General features: G+C 40.6%; 2 protein-coding genes across 3 annotated transcripts; both read right to left on the bottom strand.

Annotated features, from left to right (window-relative positions):
• Window positions 1-4,293: 4,293 nt before the first annotated feature.
• On the bottom strand, window positions 4,294-10,544 carry LOC308295556 (protein limb expression 1 homolog; the record flags this gene model as incomplete). The annotated part of the gene is made up of 6 exons (XM_080738608.1): window positions 4,294-5,104; window positions 5,598-5,675; window positions 8,349-8,444; window positions 8,567-8,707; window positions 9,367-9,572; window positions 10,469-10,544. The coding sequence occupies 6 exons, from the start codon at window positions 10,542-10,544 to the stop codon at window positions 4,643-4,645; spliced, it is 1,059 nt and encodes a 352-aa protein (XP_080594734.1). The 3' UTR covers window positions 4,294-4,642.
• Window positions 10,545-11,929: 1,385 nt separating this feature from the next.
• On the bottom strand, window positions 11,930-19,399 carry riok2 (RIO kinase 2 (yeast)). Of its 2 annotated transcripts, none has more exons than XM_080738033.1 (10): window positions 19,238-19,399; window positions 18,467-18,605; window positions 18,270-18,386; window positions 17,683-17,858; window positions 17,472-17,560; window positions 16,592-16,783; window positions 16,390-16,482; window positions 15,831-16,268; window positions 15,086-15,185; window positions 11,930-12,960 (listed from the first exon to the last, which is right to left on the bottom strand). In XM_080738033.1, the coding sequence occupies exons 1-10, from the start codon at window positions 19,301-19,303 to the stop codon at window positions 12,799-12,801; spliced, it is 1,572 nt and encodes a 523-aa protein (XP_080594159.1). In that variant the 5' UTR covers window positions 19,304-19,399; the 3' UTR covers window positions 11,930-12,798. The 2 variants fall into 2 exon arrangements, with proteins under 2 accessions (XP_080594159.1, XP_080594160.1); XM_080738034.1 differs by lacking the exon at window positions 11,930-12,960 and adding an exon at window positions 14,383-14,754.
• Between the last annotated feature and the right edge of the window lie 215 nt (window positions 19,400-19,614).

A 19,614-nucleotide genomic window follows, 5' to 3' on the forward strand; every position in this document is an offset into this window, starting at 1 on the left:
AGGCAGAGAATAGTGGAATAAGTGAGGCAATAAATGCTCTGGCTACTCAGTGGAAACAGGCAAGCTTAACTGTAGAAATAGCAAGAACACAGTAATCTATACATCATCCTCATTATCAATCATTGCTGTCACTAGTCAATGTATCTTGACAGTCTTCATTGTGACATCAATAAATGCTAAGACAGTGACATTGACCATCTCAATGATTGCCTCTGGTACTGGGAGGGACTCAGTTGTAACTGATTTCAGCTGGCCATCCTCATCCTTGAAATAGCCATTGTTGAGTGGGTCAAGGAACTCCTACTGAGCTACGTGTGCCTGACTCCACACTCTGGCCTCGATATGGACTCTATGCTGCGTAAGAGCACCAAGTGTGGGTGGAAGCTTGTCCCCTTCTGCCATGTGTTTGCAGAATAGATGCCATCTCAGTTCAGGGGTGTTTCCCCTTTGGTAAGTATGCAGTGCATACAAACTTAAGCCCCCTTTCCACTGCAAGGTGGAACCAGAACTTTCCAGAACCTGAACCTATTTTTTTGGTTCTGGTGTTGTTTCCATTGCACACAGCCTGGTTCCAGACAAGGTTCCTGGAACCTTTTTTCGGTTCTGCTCCTGAAGTAGAACTAAACTTGAGTTCTGGGAACTGCTGCTGCTCGGACCCCGGTTAGTTCTAGTTTTATGGAAACAAAAGCAGAAGTTCTGGTTCTAGTTCTGGGTCGGCCCTACAGTGGAAATTTTAGTTTGAAGATCCTGTTACATGGTTTAAGAAAGCATCTTCAGAGCCTTGAGGACAACACATCTGTGTCTGGGGAGAAGAACATTAGCTGTGCATCAAAGAGTTTTATATGAAGCCAGAACTGTAAGGTGGATCAACAAGGTGTCTGCTTCTTCATAGTTGTTGGCTTTAAAATGCAGTTCACTGTTAATCTTTGTGTGTCCTAATAGCGGACCCAATGACAAGCATGGGGGAGTCTTTGCTGTATTCAATGGTCTTTGATGTCAGATCAGATCAGCATTTGTTTGGTCGTGAGAAAGCGTTGCCAGGACTTCATGCCTTTACAGGAGCAGACAACACTGGGAACACTGAGATTTTCGATAGGCAAATCTACATGGTGGAACAGCTACCTCAAAGCTGGTGATGAAGTCTTCAAGGCACTGAAGATGCTTTCTCAAACCAGTGACGTAACAGAGGATCTATTAACTACAGTAGCTAAGTTTGTATGCACTGCACTTACCGAAGGTAAGCTGAGAAGGCATCTATTCTGCAAACACTTGGCAGAAGGGGTCAAGCTTCCACTCACACTTGGTGCTCTTAAGCAGCATGTCCTAAAAGTCCATATCGAGGCCAGAGTGAGGAGTCAGGCACACATAGCTCAGCAGGAGTTCCTTAACCCACTCAACAATGGATATTACAAGGACGAGGATGGCCAGCTGAAACAAATGAGTCTCTCCCAGCAATCATTGAGATGCTCAGATGTCACTGCAAAAAGCAGACTGTCACATAGATGTTCTTGCAGATCAGTGGAGCTACCCTCTATGGAATTATGTCAGTGTAGTACTGACTTCCAAAACGATGAAGGCTGTCAACATAAATAGGCTAGTGACAGCAATTATAGCATTGAAGATGATGTATAGACAACCGTGTTCTTGCTATATTGCTACAGGTAAGCATGACTGTTTCCACTTAGTGTATTTATTGCCTCACTTATGCCACTATTCTCTGCCTGCTAATCTATTCTTGCTTGCTATAACCTGTATTTATGCCCGTTTTTGACCCCTGCCTGTATCTGGATTTGACCCTTGCCTAACGCCCTTGTATTCCAGCATGTTTGGACAGATCCCCAGTGTTTGGACCAGGACCGGACCCACAGACTACGATTAGCCTTATCCCTCTTGGACCAGGCGCCACGCAGATTGCCCACTAAGAACTATGAACTATGCTGCCCCTTTGACTCTCTCCACCTGGTCCCTTTGCCTTCTCCCCTCCAGCTTTTGTTTAATTAAATCCATTGAACTTTGTACCTGCCTCTTTGCCTGCTCTTGGGTCCTATATCTGTTTGGTGACAGTTTTTGCTATTTGCGGAAGAACTTATCACTGAAATTGTCTGTATGTGGGGTTTATGAATAATGAAAGAACAAAAAGTATAGACAAGAGCATATGAAAAATATCTTCATTGGGTCCATTGTTTCCATTTTCTGAGAAGTAACTGCTTTGTTCATTCAAGGTTTCCACCCGACAGCAACAATATAGCCTACCAGTTTTTACTTGATAGTTTACTTAATCAATTCAATTTACTGTTGGGTGTAAATAAATTACACAATTTTGTGTCATTGAGAGAAATCATCTGTCTCTGCCTCTTCAGATAATATATTGATTTCCTAAAAATGTTAGATTAACCACTGGAATCATGATCCTATACTGTAGTTCAAAACAGTGGAAAAATGAATATTAAAATGTTACCTTTTGCCCCCAAAATTAAGGATGAGGACCCACATCTGTGCCATTGATCATTTGTGAATATTTCTAATTAGCACCATTGGATTTCCTGACCCTAAAAATGTTGATTTAGCCACTAGAATCATGATCCTACATAATCTAGAAGTCGAGATATTGAAAAACGAATATTCAAAGGTTGCCATTTTTCAAAGTCCAAGATGACCACCATTTTGGCTTCAGCGCAAATGGAATCATGGATTTTCTGATTTGTTACACTCTGAAGTTTCCAAAAATGTATAGTTTTCCTAATCTCCAGAAAATTTGAACGAACCTTCATTTTTGGACAAATAGAACTGGACTAAATGTTTCAGTGTAATATTCCAAATATTCCACAGCTCACGGCGTCCCATTGCCCAGTCACTGCTTTTGAGCTTGTTTTCCTGGACCCTGGTTGCTTATATCTCTCACAAAATCTGGCAACACTGGTGACTACTCCACCTCATTACGGAACGGCAGAAGGCTCAAACTATATGTGAGCAAAAGAAACCCAGTTGGCCTACTTGTCACATATTATCAACCTTACAGTCTATGATCATAACAATTTGGACAAATCAAATTAAGTCACAATGTTATGTGCGATGTCAAATGACTGAAACGTTTGAAAGTGTGACTGTGTGAGGGCCACTTAAAAAAAACCATATTGATATAGCCTACTGGTGTTATTCAGTTAAATGCAGTATTTTGTTTGTGCAAAAAAAATGGCAGGCTATCTATACTATAATTTTGCGAATGTCTGAGTGAGTGTCTGTCTGTCTGAAACAGCGTTTCTCCTCAGTGGCTGGAGCAATTGATCTGAAATCGCATCAACATTAGCATATGAACACACCTAACATAACTGTGAAGCCCGTTTGTCACTTTCACAAATCATATACTGTATATTAGCATTTTTATGGTGTATCTACTATCTATTCTGCATCTAGCATGAGGCACATCTATTCTGCATCTAGCATGAGGCAACATGTTTAACCAGCTCTCTCTCTGTGTGTGTGTGTGTGTGTGTGTGTGTGTGTGTGTGCAGGCAGGCGGGTGTGTGGGCGGGCGGGCGGGCTGGGGGGGGGGGGGGGGGGGGTGGGGGTTAGCCATTAAACGAAACGGGTATTTCTTACATTGATGCTCCTACATATTATCATGCAAGCACCAGTTAAAGTTACTTTCCATCCCTCATATAGCCTACTGTATGCACAGTGCACATACCATAACCCACACACTGCACATCATTTTGGAGCTCATATCTTTGAACGGGTAAGGGCTAGTTATATCAAACAAAAGCAAGTAGTAGGCTATAAATATATATTTTTTATACAAATTTTACCTATTAGCAATGGTTTATAAATTCTAATTCTAATGATTATAATAAGAAGTACACAAACAAATTGTGAGTAAGAAAACAAAACATTTATTTACAATGTAAAATACATTTTCCCTTTAAAACCAATTTAAACAGCTGCCCATGATATGATCATTTATTGATCAGCCTGTACGTATCAACAATTTTCATTTTACGCTGTCGGGAGTATATAAACCAGGTTTATCCTTCTTGAGTCAGAGCAATTTATCCACTTAGGGATATTATAGGATATACATTTTCTCAAAACCTGGCTACTTAGACACCAGATATTAACAAAGCAGTCTATTCAGACGCTATCTATAGATAATCGCAGAAATGTGTGTGTAATGACCATGTCACATTCCCAAGAGACCCTCTTACATGGGGTGGCAGTGGCTCAGGGGTAGAGAAACCGTCATCAGAACACGGAGGGTTCCCGAAGGGTTCCCAGTTCGATCCCGGCCTCCCCCAGAGTTGGTGTAGAAGAGTCCTTGAGCAAGACTCTGAAGTGAACCCCTAGTTCTTTCCGGTGAGCAGGTTGGTGCCTTGCATGGTTTCGTCTGCCATGCCATCGGTGTATGAATGTGTGGGCACCTTTTTTTTTATGCACCATTTACATACCCACCCCCAAGTATAATATGACTAGCCCTGGTCAGAACTCTAAACTAGTTTGGGACACAGACAGTCAGTCAGTATTGTTCTGGTTTGTAGGATAAGTTGTGTTCTGGTTGCTGTTCGATCCAAAACAAAACAAAAAACAGTCCAGTCCAGTAGCAGTTGGAGGCCTTTTGGCTGAATTTTCAAACATATCCTGTGTCACTCTATTCAGGATTGATAAAAGGCACATGGGTTTGCTTTGGGCTGGGTGCAGGACTGTGAGAAGGCAATAGTTTTGGCTTTCCAGAGGGTGGACGGACTGTGTGCCTCGTGCTTTCATGGAGGGTTGGTGAGGGACTGCAGGGTGGGGTCAGTGTGTCCTGGCATGATAATTGCTGGTAAGGATGTTGCTCATAATGATATATGGGACTCGGAGGTTGACTTAGGTGCACGTGTGTCTGGTGTATGAATGCCTGGCTCAGAGCCAAGGTGAGGATCTCAGTTTTCTCCTTGTAGAAGCGGAGCTCGGTGCCTTGACGCCGGGCCAACACCAGCTCCCTTTGTGCCACTTGCAGTTCCTCCCCTAGTCGCCCAGGCGACCTCTGCTCCCGTCCCATCCAGTCCAGAGCCATGCTGCTACGCATGTACTCGTCAAGTCCTCGTTGGGAGTAATAGGCAATCACACTCTGAGGAAGAGGAGAAATGGCCAATCATGTTGCAGAGAAAATAAAGTTAAATGCTTTGTGAAGGAATATAGCAGTGGTTCCCAAACCTTTTCATTTTAAGGGCCCCCATAACTCTGAGAGTATACAAAATGGAACCAAATGGAGCTGGTCCATTTGTACGCTCTCAGAGTATAACAGACCTGTAAGGGTCCATTTGGAACCCCCTAAAGGAACCCTGGACCCCACTTTGAGAACCACTGGGATAGAGTATTATAATTGGCATAGATATTCAGCCTGATGAGTTAACCCCTTAAGTCCAGATTTATACATCATTGTACGTCGGTGTTATGCAACAACAGCAATTTATAAGCTCAGTTGTGAGCTTGTACTGTAGATCTGCTATTTTCACATGTTTATTATTTCATTTGAGAAGACTCTTGAAACATTGCCAAGACTACAGGGAAGCCAGGTTGAAAGTGGTTAAAGAAGTGTTGAATGGAGCTGACAATGGTACCTGTCGAGAGCATTGCCTCTCCCTCAGAGCTTTAAGTGTCCCATTCCAATGCAGCAACTGGAACACAGTCATCATTTCCTACAGAGACAGGATTTGAGAGAAGTGGGACAAAGAGAAATTATATTGTAATTGTTTTGTTTGACAGCATGAGTAATTTGGATTCTGAACTCAAACATCCAGTCTGGGAACCCATCTGTGATATAATTTTTTAAAAAAATCTCTTGAATCAGAGCTCTGAATCAGTCTTGAGAGATTAGGAATTGAGTAATTTATGAGTACATTTCTTGAAGCCATATCCAGACTGTTTACTTTACAATATATTCTACATCTTACTGCAACAGGTAGGCCTTATCTTTGACTTAGAGTCCACTCTGTCTGGCTGAACGGCTGTCGTCTGTTAGAGATGATTTATTACAGAGTTAAACAGAGACAGGCTAAAGATTAACATGGATTAACCTAATCAGATACAGATGGAACATGTGACACGTTTATTGTCTGAGGTTAAAGTCCTCTGTGTACATGCTACCCAGAAGTGGTTGGTAACACGTTATATTTACTCAGTTACATCAGTAACAGTAGTAACAGTAGTTTTAATACAACATACTTTAGTAACTTTTTCCCAAGTATATTTGAGAAGAAAAGCATACTTTTACTCCTTTACATTTGGGACAAAATTATTTGGCTACATTCATACTTGATACTTTTATTTGTGCACATTTTTATTAAATGCACAATTTGCACATTCTGATTTTGTTATTTATTTAATTTTCTCAGATGGTCTTCAAACAAAGAGGCTGACTGGTAGTATTTGCTGGCTCTGTTACATGACTCAGTTTCACCAATCAAAGGTAGCCAGTCACACCACAACGAATATCTCCGTGCCAGTAGGTGACACAAGGTTACACACACAGAAGAATGAGTGGACAGACTAAACAATAGGGACATTATGCACTGCTTTCTTTGTCTCCCTCTCTCTTGAAATGATTACTTTGCATTGTTTTATTTAAAGTCAGCCATATTAGATTTTTCACATTGTCTATTTTATATTTTGTTTATTTCAATTGGACAAGCATTTATAATATTATATTTCTGGAATGTAAATGACCTGTGTGAAGTAATTCAGTGAATATTCATTCAATTCAAGTTTATTCACTAGATACTTTCTTACTTTTTTGGCTACTCTACCCACCTCTGATGCTATAGTACCACTCAGTGTTTTCAGCCGGTACAGCAGTACTTGTCCTTGTCTGTTTAGGATCCTGCCTGTTTGACTCTTTGTTTACCAAACTGTCTGGCACCTACAGCAGTGATGTTATATTGTGGTGTCAGCAATTCTGTTCCACTGGGTTGTCTCACAAAGCCTGTGAACCTGTCTGCATATGAACATGAACAGTGTATACAGCACAAGTGCAGGTGTAACTCATGTACTAACTACTGAACACGCAGGTGCATATGTGTGTGCCTGTGTGGGTCTGGGTACACACACAACATGTAGGCTATGGTTAGGAATAGGTTTCCACACTCAAAGGTAAGTAAGCATGAACATGTATGTACTTATTAGTGTAGGCGCATGTATATACAGTATGTCAAAAGAAAGCTAAGACGTGTCATGCACATCCATACCGTGTGTTGGGCAGGTGTTGAGCGAAAAGTAATAGACTAAACAAAATGGAAAACATGCTCACAGACTGATAGGCTCCATTTAAAGAAAAATGTATTGCGTCCCAAAGTGCTGTGACATTACCATGTTTATATGTTCACAATAGTGTTTGTGTTTGTGTGTGTGCGTGCGTGCGTGCGTGTGCGCGTGCGTGAGTGATTGAGTGAGTGAGTGAGTGAGTGAGTGAGTGAGTGAGTGAGTGAGTGAGTGACAGACAGAGAAAAACAGACAGACAGAGAGAGAGAGAGAGAGAGAGAGAGAGAGAGAGAGAGAGAGAGAGAGAGAGAGAGAGAGAGAGAGAGAGAATTACTTGGAACCTTTTCATCTCTACATGTTCCGCTTTCACAGGAATGATAATGATGCCATTTCCTCCTAGTAATAACCCTCCTGCTGCTACACGGAGGTAGAAATATGAGGTGTTTCATACCACCTTCCACAGCTAGAGGTCTGACACCAAGACCCTCTGACAGAAGGAATACATGAAGGAATGGAGAGGTTTACACCAGGGGTCTTCAATGTTTTCAGGCCAGGGACCCCTCAGTTGAGAGAGAGATGAAGCAGGGACTCCCACAACCTTTTCATAGATTCTATATAGTTTCATCGTTTGACAGCACAATCATCAGTGTATTTTGGATTAATGTCAATGTGTGTTTTCAGATATTTAACCACTTGAACCGTCAATGATCAATACACTTGACCTTTACACCAAAGCTATTTGCCAAAAATAGACGATCTACTGAAGCTCACAACGCCTCGCAGCGCAAGGCGTTGTGAGCTTGTAGATCTGCTATTTTTGGCTAATGTTCTCAGAATATGGATGCTAGGGTTCAATTGGTTAATATAAAAAAGGAGGAAAAAAAGTTTCTATCACTCAAAGATTTGGAGGACCCCCTGTATTAACTCTGTCCGACCACTATGCCCATATATGGGCATGACCATATGGGCAAAGAAATGAGCATCATTTCTTGCCCTCCTCCACAAAGTCTTTTTTGAAGTACATTGGAAGTTCATATTTACCACACATTTCTGATTTGAGAAAATAGATAAGAGGCAAATAGGAGCTTGCATGCAACATAACAATCATGTTCTACCTGGAACTGAAGCATGGTCCGACCCATGTAGGTGCTTAGTAGCAGACTGTAGGTTCCTATGCTGGTGCTTGGGTCACATGCGTCTTCTATAGAAGCCTAGAAGCATAGTGAAAAGCAGAAGATATTATTAATCAGGATCATACATGTTATATCTTTCTTATTTACAGCAGGACTAACATTCAGTTTAAACAATTCAGTTTGCATTAGCTGACACTCACAGCACTGTCTGTGGAGGCCTGACACAGGCTCTGACTGATAAACTGAGAGGTGATACGCCGTGATGGTAGCTCGTTTACCAGGGAGTTCATCAAAGCCACGCGAGCAGCATCTCTACGGGCCTCTGCCTGAGTCTCACACACCTACAAATGGAGAGACGGAGGAATATAAAGGAAGAGATGAAAATGAGGGAAAAGATTGTTATCTCATTCACTTCACAAAACACCTTTCGTGTCTGTTGTTGAGTTTAAATGTCTGAAACGCCAACTCGACAACAATGTGGGTGACTGCATGAGAGCTGATCATGATATGAGAAATTAATTAATCAATCAGATTAACCTCAGAGCCAGTCAGGTATAACCAATCACATGCCTGGTCTGACCTGGGGACACACATCTATCCCATTTATTAATAGCAAATATCAATTTAATTCAATTCAAAGGAGCTTTATTAGCATGAGAAAACATACGTCTACATTGCCAAAGCAATTAAGTGTCAAAATATAATAAAGACAGTTAAAAAACGGGAAAATAATACAGTTGGAGGGGGTACAACATTGTGTAAACAGAGCTATGTCACTGTCAAATTAATTGCATCATGCATCATAAGGCAAATATTAAAATAAATGTGTGTGTGTGTGTGTGTGTGTGTGTGTGTGTGTGTGTGTGTGTGTTCCTGTTGGACTACCTGCATGTGGTAAGTACTACGTAAGTAGTATGTGATATATAATGTAGCAGCTCTACAAGGATCAAGAGTGTCGTTGTGAAAAGACATTCTTTCAGGAAATTCCAAAAGGACACACCTTGTAGTTTCCAAAGCAGCTTCCTCCAGGTAGGGTGACATAGCAGACATAGGGCGGCCCAGGAGTAGGGGCAGATTCATACAGCAACAAGCTGTCTGACTGGCAGGCTGAATCCATCACAGAACCCTGGGATTCACTGGATGATCTGTTCAGCTGGCCCACCTGCTTCTGCTCCCAGAAGTGATGGAGCATGGCCACCACATTCACTGGATAGAAAACAAAGGTTATGGCTGTTAAGCCGAACATATTCTATACTTCGTTGCATGACTGTGGCCCATCGTATTTTCAGGGAGCAACACGATCATACTATGAAGTATCTGGATATCTGAAATTCAAGAGGTTATTTAACTTGTTTACATTCAGTAATGAAAGCATGCATCACCACAACAGCAAATGAGATATGAATTTTGAAAAGATTTGAGCCAAACATATGCAGAGTTCATGTGGGTTTCTTCTCATAATGGAATGAAGTGCACAGCGCTATTGCAATATACAGTATGTGATTAATTAATTTTAATCAGACACAGAGTGCATCGAGGGTATTGTTGTACTGGTGATGAAAGGAATTTTAAGCCTCTTCTATGACACTATATGAACACAGTTCTTTCTACAGAGAAATCCACCTGCAGGCATGAGTGCATGACTGTGTTATAACTGTTTATATATGAAAGTCAAACAATCATTCTTTAAACTATAAAATTAACATTACCAGACATGGTTTATTTAAGTGGAATTAGGTACTGGTACCACCCTGTCACGAGGCTGCACAGATCAGCACTTCCAGAGTTTCTGACCTTCCAAAAAGATTTAGCAGCTTCCTGTGGCCCTCAGAGTGGGAAAGAGAATTGACTATTGTAAAGCTCATGTATCGCACATGACAGGCAATGTAACAAATCATCATACAAGCTATGAGTAGTTTGCCTTTGCCTGTACAGGATAATTAACGCTTAAAATGAAGCTCCGTTTGGCACAATACACACCTGCAAAAAAAACAAAAACGATATATTTATCACGATATTGGTCAAAGTGTTTCCATTTTAAGTTGCAACTCTTATTGTATTCTTATTATATATAATACTATTTGTATTATTTATTTACTTACAGTCTTTGAGGTCGGTGTCAATCTCCCTCTCTGTCAGGTGTGACATCATTGACTCCAGCATGTACTCTCTACTCATTCTTCAACATCCAGTGCTCACCCCCAAGTTTCACCAAATACGCTCAGAGCAGCTTTTTCACAGACTTCATCCAGTATAGTTTACACATGCTTTATCAAAGTAAGAGTAGTTGCAGCTTAAACACAACCATGAAAAAATCATCGTCAAAACAGCTCCGGGCGGGAACACCACAAGGAACAAACCTGAAATCCTAATGCCCCTTCACTCTCCCTTTCTCCCCTCCAGAACTCCCTCTCTCCTTCTCCCCTCCTCCCTTGTGTGAACATCTCCCTAGGCTTTCTCCTCTGAAGCAGACCACCTTTGTCACCCGCACTGCCAATTAACTCAGAGGGCCCCTCACTCTTTCTACACACAAGTTTGCGCGCATATATGCACAGACTCACTCTCTCACACACACGCTCAAAGGTCTGGCACTGGAATGCTGTACCCCTCCCCTCAGGCTGTGCAGCTGGCTAATCCCTGAACAGTCAGGCAGTTAAAGACACACACAAACTCGCTCAGTTGAGCCACAGACCTTACCCTTTGACAATAACAAGAAAATGTGCACCCAAGTCCAGCCTGGGTGAAACTTTTTTCACACAGAATATATTCAGCATCCAGACATCCAACAAGTGACTGACAATGACTGTGTCTGAATATGGGGTGTGTGAGAGATGATGGCTTGGGGGGCCGGAATGGAGCCATGCTGTTGACTTGAAACCCTAGTTCTGAGGCCATCAGATCCAGGGTCTGAGCTCCATTCAGGCTCCTTGTATGAATGGCTATTGTTCCGTTCTGAATTCCCATTCCCAATGAACTAAATGCTGAGAAAGGAGTGGTCTCTTTGCCCCCCAAGTCCTTCACATTATATGCACTTCATGGTGTGTATCGCAGTGAGGCACGGTAAATTGGTGTGTCTATTTCCTGGCCAACAGGAGCAAACAGCACCTTATGGTGAACACATTGTTGTCCCATGAGCATGTATGCTCCCACATATGTTTGTGCCCATCTGTGTGTGACTCTATTCAGTTCATTGGTTGCCTAGAGGGCGGATGTGGCTATCCATTCAGACACTTGTCTGATTGTTGGGTCACCTTTGAACCAGAGCCTAGTACCACAGATGAGCGCTCTCAATGGAAGGAACTTGTATTCTTGTTCGAAATCTTAACTCCCATCAATCATCCTGTCAGGTTTAAAATACATTTATACATTATAGTCACTTACTGAAAATAACAGTTTTTATAAAACGCTTTAGAAAAACGATTAAAAGCTTAAAAATCACCTAAGCATAAATTCGGCTTTAGGAAGTTAACCATGAACTTGGGATGCATGTTTTACATGCATTTCCATTTGATGTAAAAAGAAAACCATTACAAATTAAATGTTTCATATTTCAAAGGCTTTATTATCAATTATACAACTTGATTTAGAATGTCAAGTTGTTATTTACAATTTTACACAGTGTAAAATTGTTGGTCAACTCAGGGGTTAAAGCCAAAAAGAATCACGAGACTGAAAGTATTTTCAGACCATGTCCCAATATGTGATTTCTTGAAACATGGCATGTGCAGCGCACACATGTGTATATATAATTATATTATTAGTATTTATTTTTCTCCTGAAGTTCTGAACTGCTTTCACTGAATGTATGTGTGCCAAAGATGCTTTATTTTATAGAAATATCTTCTGAAGTCCTGTTGTATATTCTATTGCTTGTCTGGCAAATTCAAATACTCATATCTTGAAATTATAACTGCTTTTTAGTTTGGAGATCACTAGACTTTTTGACAACTTTGTCATTCACGCCGTGGCCATCGATACACCTCCCCCTTATTTTATTTATTCCTGTTTTTGCAGATCTGCACTGATCTCAGAAACAGACCCTATTTTATTTATTCATGTTTTTGCAGATCTGCACTGATCTCAGAAACAGACCCTATGGAATCCTCAAGACTGAAATCAGTCCCCAGGACTGAGAACTTTAACCCCTGTCAACTGCATGCCAAATTGATTAATTTTCTTCGGTTGCAGAGATTTACAGACACTTGACTTTGTCGTCTTCAGCTGTGTCCTTCATCTTGCTTGTTTTGTTTTTTTAATCACTGACATAATATCTGAGTCTCTTGTTGGTATATCCTCATTCCAATAATCCATCATGTGTTGTTTACAGTACACCAGATAGGAAGTGAAGGAACGGAGGAGCTGGGCATGCAGGCAAACACAGCCACTGTTGACAACTTTCTTTTCTTTAGTATCTGCTCTGCTGCAGTCCCCTTTATCCCCAGAAGGAGGCGCTCTCCACACTGGACCTGATGTTATCCTGGTTCTCTCTCCTAGCTTCAGTCACTAGATTAGCCTCCCCCTTCTGCAGACGTCTCCTCTGTGCTGCCTTCTGCTGCTTGTTGAGCTGCCTTCGCACCTTCTCGCGCACAACTTCCTACAATATACAATCACAAAAGATGTAATTCAAACAAAGATGTATATATACAATCGATGTATGTATAAGATCAGCAACATTAAAGACCACAGACACCCATTGCAGTTTAAATGGGGGGTAATGTAGCAATTTCAGACATTTCCAAGCAGTTCTTTACACTTGTAGTTGTAGGCAAGCATATCAGTTTGTTTTGAATTCTATTATTGACATTAATTGTGCCCCTGTATCACCTTGTCCTGGGGTTATGCTATCCCTAGTACCCTAGAATATTTTCACCCCCCATTTAGTACAATTGAATTACTATAAAAGATAATCTGGGTTTATTTCTCACAAATTCTGTCTAATTATAATAATGACACATGATGTTGTATACTCAAAACAAAAAACAAAACAAAACAATGTTTGCAAAGATTGGCCTCCTGCTGGCGCTATAGAAGACCAATTTCACGGACTTGCATTCATGATTTGCCTGGCGGAGACTATGTTTTTCTCAAGTATTAAGTATGCCAAGATGCAATGTAACTTCACCTGAGAAGAAAATAATTGGGGTGAATATTGCTTAAAAAAGGCACCAAAATAAACCAGCCAAACAAGGATTTGGTACTTAAAGGAGGACTTCACCACTTTTCAACCTGTCTTCATATAATAGGTCCTCACTAATGTTCATGATAAAATAGCAAAAAAAATCTACTCGGTCCAAGTCTCCTAGGAGAGCTGTGGGAAGTTCAGAATCCATCGTCTTGTGACATCATCATTTTCCAAAAAATAAATATATATATCAATATTTTTGAAAAATATATTTAGATTGTTATTATCGCGAGAACAATGGCTTCCACTTTAACATTGCAACTTTTCAGGAATAGAAAGCCAGCAGTTTCTATTAGCTTGGATTCCCAATAAACCCTTTTGTAAATCCCGCCCCATTCTGCCCTGTTACTATGATGGGACATTAACCCTGGGCAGATTGTTTTTATAGTGGAAGTGGATGGGATTTTTTTTCCCTTCATAGCCTCATTACAGCTATATAAAGTACCAAAGGAAAAACACCTAGGTGATATTAATAAAAAGGGAAGACAAAGGTACAGTAGTTACATTGCAAAACAGGGGGTTTACCCGAAAATATATGTTTTAATTTGTTTAATCCCAGTGGGACAGAATCCTCTTTGCAGATTCTTTTATAGTGGGAGTGGATGGGATTTTTTTTCCCTTCATAGCCTCATTACAGCTATATAAAGTACCACAAAAAACACATCTACGTGATATTAATAAAAAGGGAAGAAAAAGGTACAGTAATTACATAGCAAAACAGTAGTTTTCCCCCGAAAAATAAATGTTTTAATTAGTTTAATCCTCTGGATCAGAGATAGAAAGAGAAGCGCATTGCATCTTGGGTACTAGGAAGAGGACAGAGAGAATGTTTCTCCTCACATAATAGGCTGGCTTTTCGTAATTCTGCCCATTTAAATTATATGTACCCAATCGTGACTCTTAGACCATTGATAAGGTACATGTGAACTAGTTTGTTGAAGCTTATTCGTTATGATGAGCGAGATCGCTTGACGCTTGCCGTCGCTATCACCGTACCGGCCGATCTCCGTGTCGCGCACTGCGGACAGTTCTTGAAAGACGCATTCAACATTCTCCACTGCACAAACTCCACCCCCGATAGCAAAAAGTGAATGTTTTTTTCTGGTTGGCCAGTCAGGGAGTCTCAGGGACCAATCAGAAGGCTGACAAACGGTCTATTGATGATGTCACAAGACGATGGGTTTCTGACCTGCCCACAGCCCTCCTCTGAGGAAAAAAAAAAGCTATTTTTTAGTGAGGACCAATTATATGAAGATAGGTTGAAAAGTGGTGAAGTCCTCCTTCAACATTACAGATGATTTGAACATAATTGTACGTTTTCTGTTTCTGGAAGTGTCATGGTATGATACATGTTTATCACATAACTCCCAAGATCATTTGTAGCTATTTGGGGGTCATCCCTATGTTTCCCGGGTTCAATGTTCCCCGTTTACCCCCAAAGAAGGTTAGGTTAGGGTTGTAAGCAGGGAACACAGAACCTGGGGAACATGTGAGTTTTGGACATATCTGTAGGCATCAGACAGGAAAATGTACAAACCGGTGGTATGGTAGAGCAGCTTGCTACGCTGCCTGTTGTGGCCTCGCTGTCTGTTCTCTTCCGTCTGTGTTCTGCTATTTGCAGAAGGCTGTCTGAGTCTCTGCAGGGGAAACACACCAAAATACATATTGGGTATATAATACTGGGTTTATTGTGGGACATTTTGTGACAAATAAAATCTATTCATTGTATGGATTATAATGCCACATTTACACTGCATTAAAATACTATCTGTATCTTAAATTTAATTTAAACTTGTCCTTGTCGTGACTCGTGAATGTGGACTAAGTAATACTGGGTGCAGAGCAGATGCCGTTGCTTGCCAGAGAAGTGGTGCAGTCCATGCAACAATGCTAAGTTAAGTTGTAATAAATGTATAATTAGTCCCAACAGTGCTGACCAAACATAATGACCCGGTAATATCTGCCATTATTATACACATGCACAAATTGAGCTGTGACGACGTGTGTCCAAAAACATGGCCACATGCCTCTACAGAAACTGATTTTAAAGAAATAGTCCTTTTTAAAATTCCTTTTTAAAAATTATGTTTCAGTGAGCTTGGATAAGAGGCCAAAACACAGAGTCTTAAATTTGCAAAATATGACGTGGAGTGTGGACAGGTTCAAAATGACTAGAACTGAGTAGTGGTCGTTGTTCAGTAGAGCCATGTGGACCCAGACATAAGAAGCACTGTCAGATGGCCTTGCTCTAATTGTAATATTCCAACAGATCATTACATTACCTGAATGGTTTGAACTCTCTATTGGAGGTGGAAAGTTCTACAAGCTCCGGGCAAACATCCTTTGTTTCATTCTCCTCTTCCTGCATCTCTCCCTCTCCATCACTTCCAGCAATGAATACAGTTCCAGTATCATTTTGTTCTTCTTCCCTGGTTTCTTCTAACTCATTCTGATGTTCAGACACGTTCCGAGAGTCTGCCTGGGGCTCACTGACTTTCAGCCCTTCCAGCTCCAGCATCGCATGGTTGTATTCCTCCATGTTCACATGTTCAATCTGTCCTTCCTCTTCTCCTGCCTCCTTGTCCTCGCTTTCCTCCTCATCGTCTTCCTCCTCATCCTCCTCTTCCTCGGGTCCTGCTGGGTGTAGCAAAGCGGCGTCTCTCTCCAGATCTTTGGTGAATCCACTGGCTGAAATCTCCACATCTAGAGAGCTAGACCGCCTACAGGAATATGCAGAATAGTAATACCTGGGGTCAGTTGGATTGAATTTCACAACACTTTTTGTTTTTCTACACAAACTGATAAGACAGAAGACAGCTGAATATAGATGTGTGATGTCACCTGATGTCTTTGAAGGTTGGGTAGAGCTCGCTCTCATAATTGTACCGTCTCAGAAAGAAATCTCTGACACATTTTACATCTCTGTCAAAGTACCTATGGCAAAGATGAATGAAATCAACAACCAGAACATAGATACTGTACATCTCACAAAGTTATTGGCAATAACACCGACAATAGTGTATGAGAAGAGAGGAGGACTGACCATTCAGCGTTGATGTGTGAGGTGGACACCATTTGAGGGAAGTCAATCATGGTGGCATGGTCCTGGTCATCCACCATCAGGTTGAACTCATTAAAGTCACCATGGATCAGGCCATGATTGGCCAGCTTGACTATCAGCTCCATGACCTCATTGTAGAGAGCAGATGGGTCTTGAAGCTCACGAATCTGACATCTGGCAGATATGACAAAAAATGCAATTTCAATAAAAAATAAAAGATAAAGCAACATTAATAATCTTCATTTATATAGTACTTTTATAAAACAGGTCCTAAAGCACAAGGGCACTTTGTTAGAGGTTTGGGTTGTGTACTACATATCATACTGTGACAAGTCCAACTGGTGAGATATCCATTCGATCATCCAAAAATAGTCTCCTCGTTGACTTGTATTGTACAGTGAAACAGCTCTCCAAATCACTCTCTTTTTGGACATAAACAAACAATGCCGATTCTGCCAATATATAACTGTACTGTACTTAATAAAAAAAAATCTACTTCCTTTTGATTTCGCTTTTGCATGAAGTTGACATTTTTATTAAAAACAAATGCTGTACTGGGTTTTATGAAGTGCCTTTGAGTGTTGTTTCAATGTACAATTTAAGTCACAAGGAGACTAATTTTGGGATTATTAATTATTTCGAATAACAACATCACGCCAATTGGACTAGTTACATTATGACAAGGTAAGTACATAACACAAACCTCTACTCCCTAGAAATAAGAGAACACAAAGGATTCACAACTTATACAGTACAATAATACAATCTAATTTCTTATACATGAGAAAGAAAACAGTAATGACAAAGAGGTGGGGGAAGAAAATCATAAAATAATTATAGTGACAAGTGGCTTATTACACACAGTGGATATCCATTGATGAGTTCCATCACTACAGCATGTCTGTTATAGTCCACAGGCTTGGGTACAGGAAAGCCACGTTCGTACAATGCCTGGGAGAAATAATGACAGGACAAAGATTATTTTATAAACCAACATCAGGAAGGTGTCTTGTACCAAAGTCAGCTAACTGTGTTGGATCATGAATCATGATATTTATCATATTTATAGATACCTTCATGTAGGCAAACTCCTTCATGGCAGAGAGGCGAGAGAGGTAAAGCCAGGACATGTTCTTCCTGTGTTTGTGGTAATCTCTCTTGTTCTTCAGGTTCCTGAAGGACGTTCGCCCCAATCTGTGAAGCTTGAGGGCATACTGGTCCCCTTCTGGGCTAGCCACAATGTATATATCTACAGGGATAGAGATGTAATCAAATGTGTGAGAAAACATATTTGTGTACATGTTTTTTGGGGGTCTGTGGTTGTTCTTAACTTAATGAATTGATCAAAAATACATTGGCACTTACAGCAATACAGTCCAAGATTGTAGTTGTTTGCAAGGAGTAGACTAAATGACATTTATACCTGAAAACTAGCATAATAAACTCTTTGCTCTGTTGGCACATTTAGGTGTTTCACTTTATACAAATGTATGAATGTGGTGTGACATCTCTTTTTGTTCACTTTCCCATTAAGGAACTTGAATAAGTACATGTCAATTAAGTCATATAGAATGTTCTCTAATCTAGCTACAATCATCAAAATGTAATATCTGTGTTGGTGAGTTTGTATGTGTTGTACATTCTAGTTTTGCGTTTTTACCTGACTCTTTCCCCACGCCCATCTGATTGCCCACAGAGATCAACGCTTCTCTTGAGCAAAAGGTCTTCAGGGCTAGGTAGTCATACCCTCCATAGCACAGCCTGTAGCCCTGCCCCACTGAAATGAATACAAACTCCATAAGAACTTTGGGCTACATGTACAATCTTCACCTTGCAACATGTGAGATATTTACTTACTTTTGTTACGTTCATAAGCCACAAGTTTGTGCTTCACTAGCTCTCTGAGGATCTTGTTGCAGCCTCCATGTTTGAGGCTGGCGATAGAGGCCACAAGACTCACTGGAACAATCTCATGGTTCTTCATCCCCATCTCAACCTGCATGAGGAGGAGGAATAGATATTTGAACTGAGTGTAATCTGCCACCGACTATGTACGGTAAATAACTGACAGCTATGAGTACAACCGAGTGTTGATGGATGATGACTTGTATTATTGTAATGTTAGCTGCAACTTGCAACTCTAGATTTATTCTTTTAAATGTTGAATCTAGATTTGCAACCTCAACCTGGTTCCTGTGGAAATAAGCCGTAGAGCTTTCTATGATCTCCATTTAGTTGACCTTGTACCAGTGATTTGTGTGGTCATGAAACTGTACTTTTTTTTCTATTGCAAACTTCTAATACATTCTTCAATCAATCAACCATTGGCAGCTCATAATATACAATCAGGAAAAAAATCTGATTGTGTTAAAAAGGTATGGGCAGTCAATGGTTGAGATGTATAGTTGTACAGTATATTTTCAAACTGTGAAGTATTCAATCAAAAATCAGTAAAATACTTCACTGACTGACTGATTCATCTAGTCACTAGGTTAATTCTAGTGCATACAATACAAAGTAACTTAGCTAGCTACAATGATAAAGATGTTACTCTGACACGCAAGACACACTGGAGCTCAGTACAGTATTTAGCCTGACCAACCGAGTCAACCTACTGTACTCACTTACCGCTGTGAGGACACGGAAGTCGTCTCGTGTCAAGTACCTCAGGACCACCACATTTAATTTTCCCATATTTATGCTGATCTGGCGCAAATCTAATTTCTAATAAACGTGAATACGGACAAGTTTATGATTTTTTCCCCCTTCGTTAGTAAACACATGTGCACAGCGGAAGTTAATGGCTGAGAGGATAATCAGGATATGACGACGTCACGTCGGTCGATTTCCAGTTTGCGTGACGTTACGTAACATGGCAACAGTGCTGCGTGTATCTATTCTGCATCTAGCTTAGGGCAAGACCCAAATTCAGAGTTTAACTTTTAACTTTACTTATCTCACACATATCCAGTACGTATTTGTGTTCCAAAAGTAATAGGAAGTAT

Source organism: Nannobrachium achirus (genome assembly GCF_963921795.1).
Source record: "Nannobrachium achirus genome assembly, chromosome: 12".
NCBI classification, from domain to species: Eukaryota; Metazoa; Chordata; class Actinopteri; order Myctophiformes; family Myctophidae; genus Nannobrachium; species Nannobrachium achirus.

What these genes read in the sequence shown, in the direction of transcription:
- riok2 (XM_080738033.1), bottom strand. Translation starts at nt 19,303, where the DNA reads ATGGGAAAATTAAATGTGGTGGTCCTGAGGTACTTGACACGAGACGAC. An exon ending in CCAACCTTCAAAGACATCAG is followed by an intron (nt 16,269 to 16,389) that starts GTGACATCACAC and finishes ATATTCCTGTAG; the next exon opens with GCGGTCTAGCTCTCTAGATG. An exon ending in AGAGAGTTCAAACCATTCAG is followed by an intron (nt 15,186 to 15,830) that starts GTAATGTAATGA and finishes TTTCCCCTGCAG; the next exon opens with AGACTCAGACAGCCTTCTGC.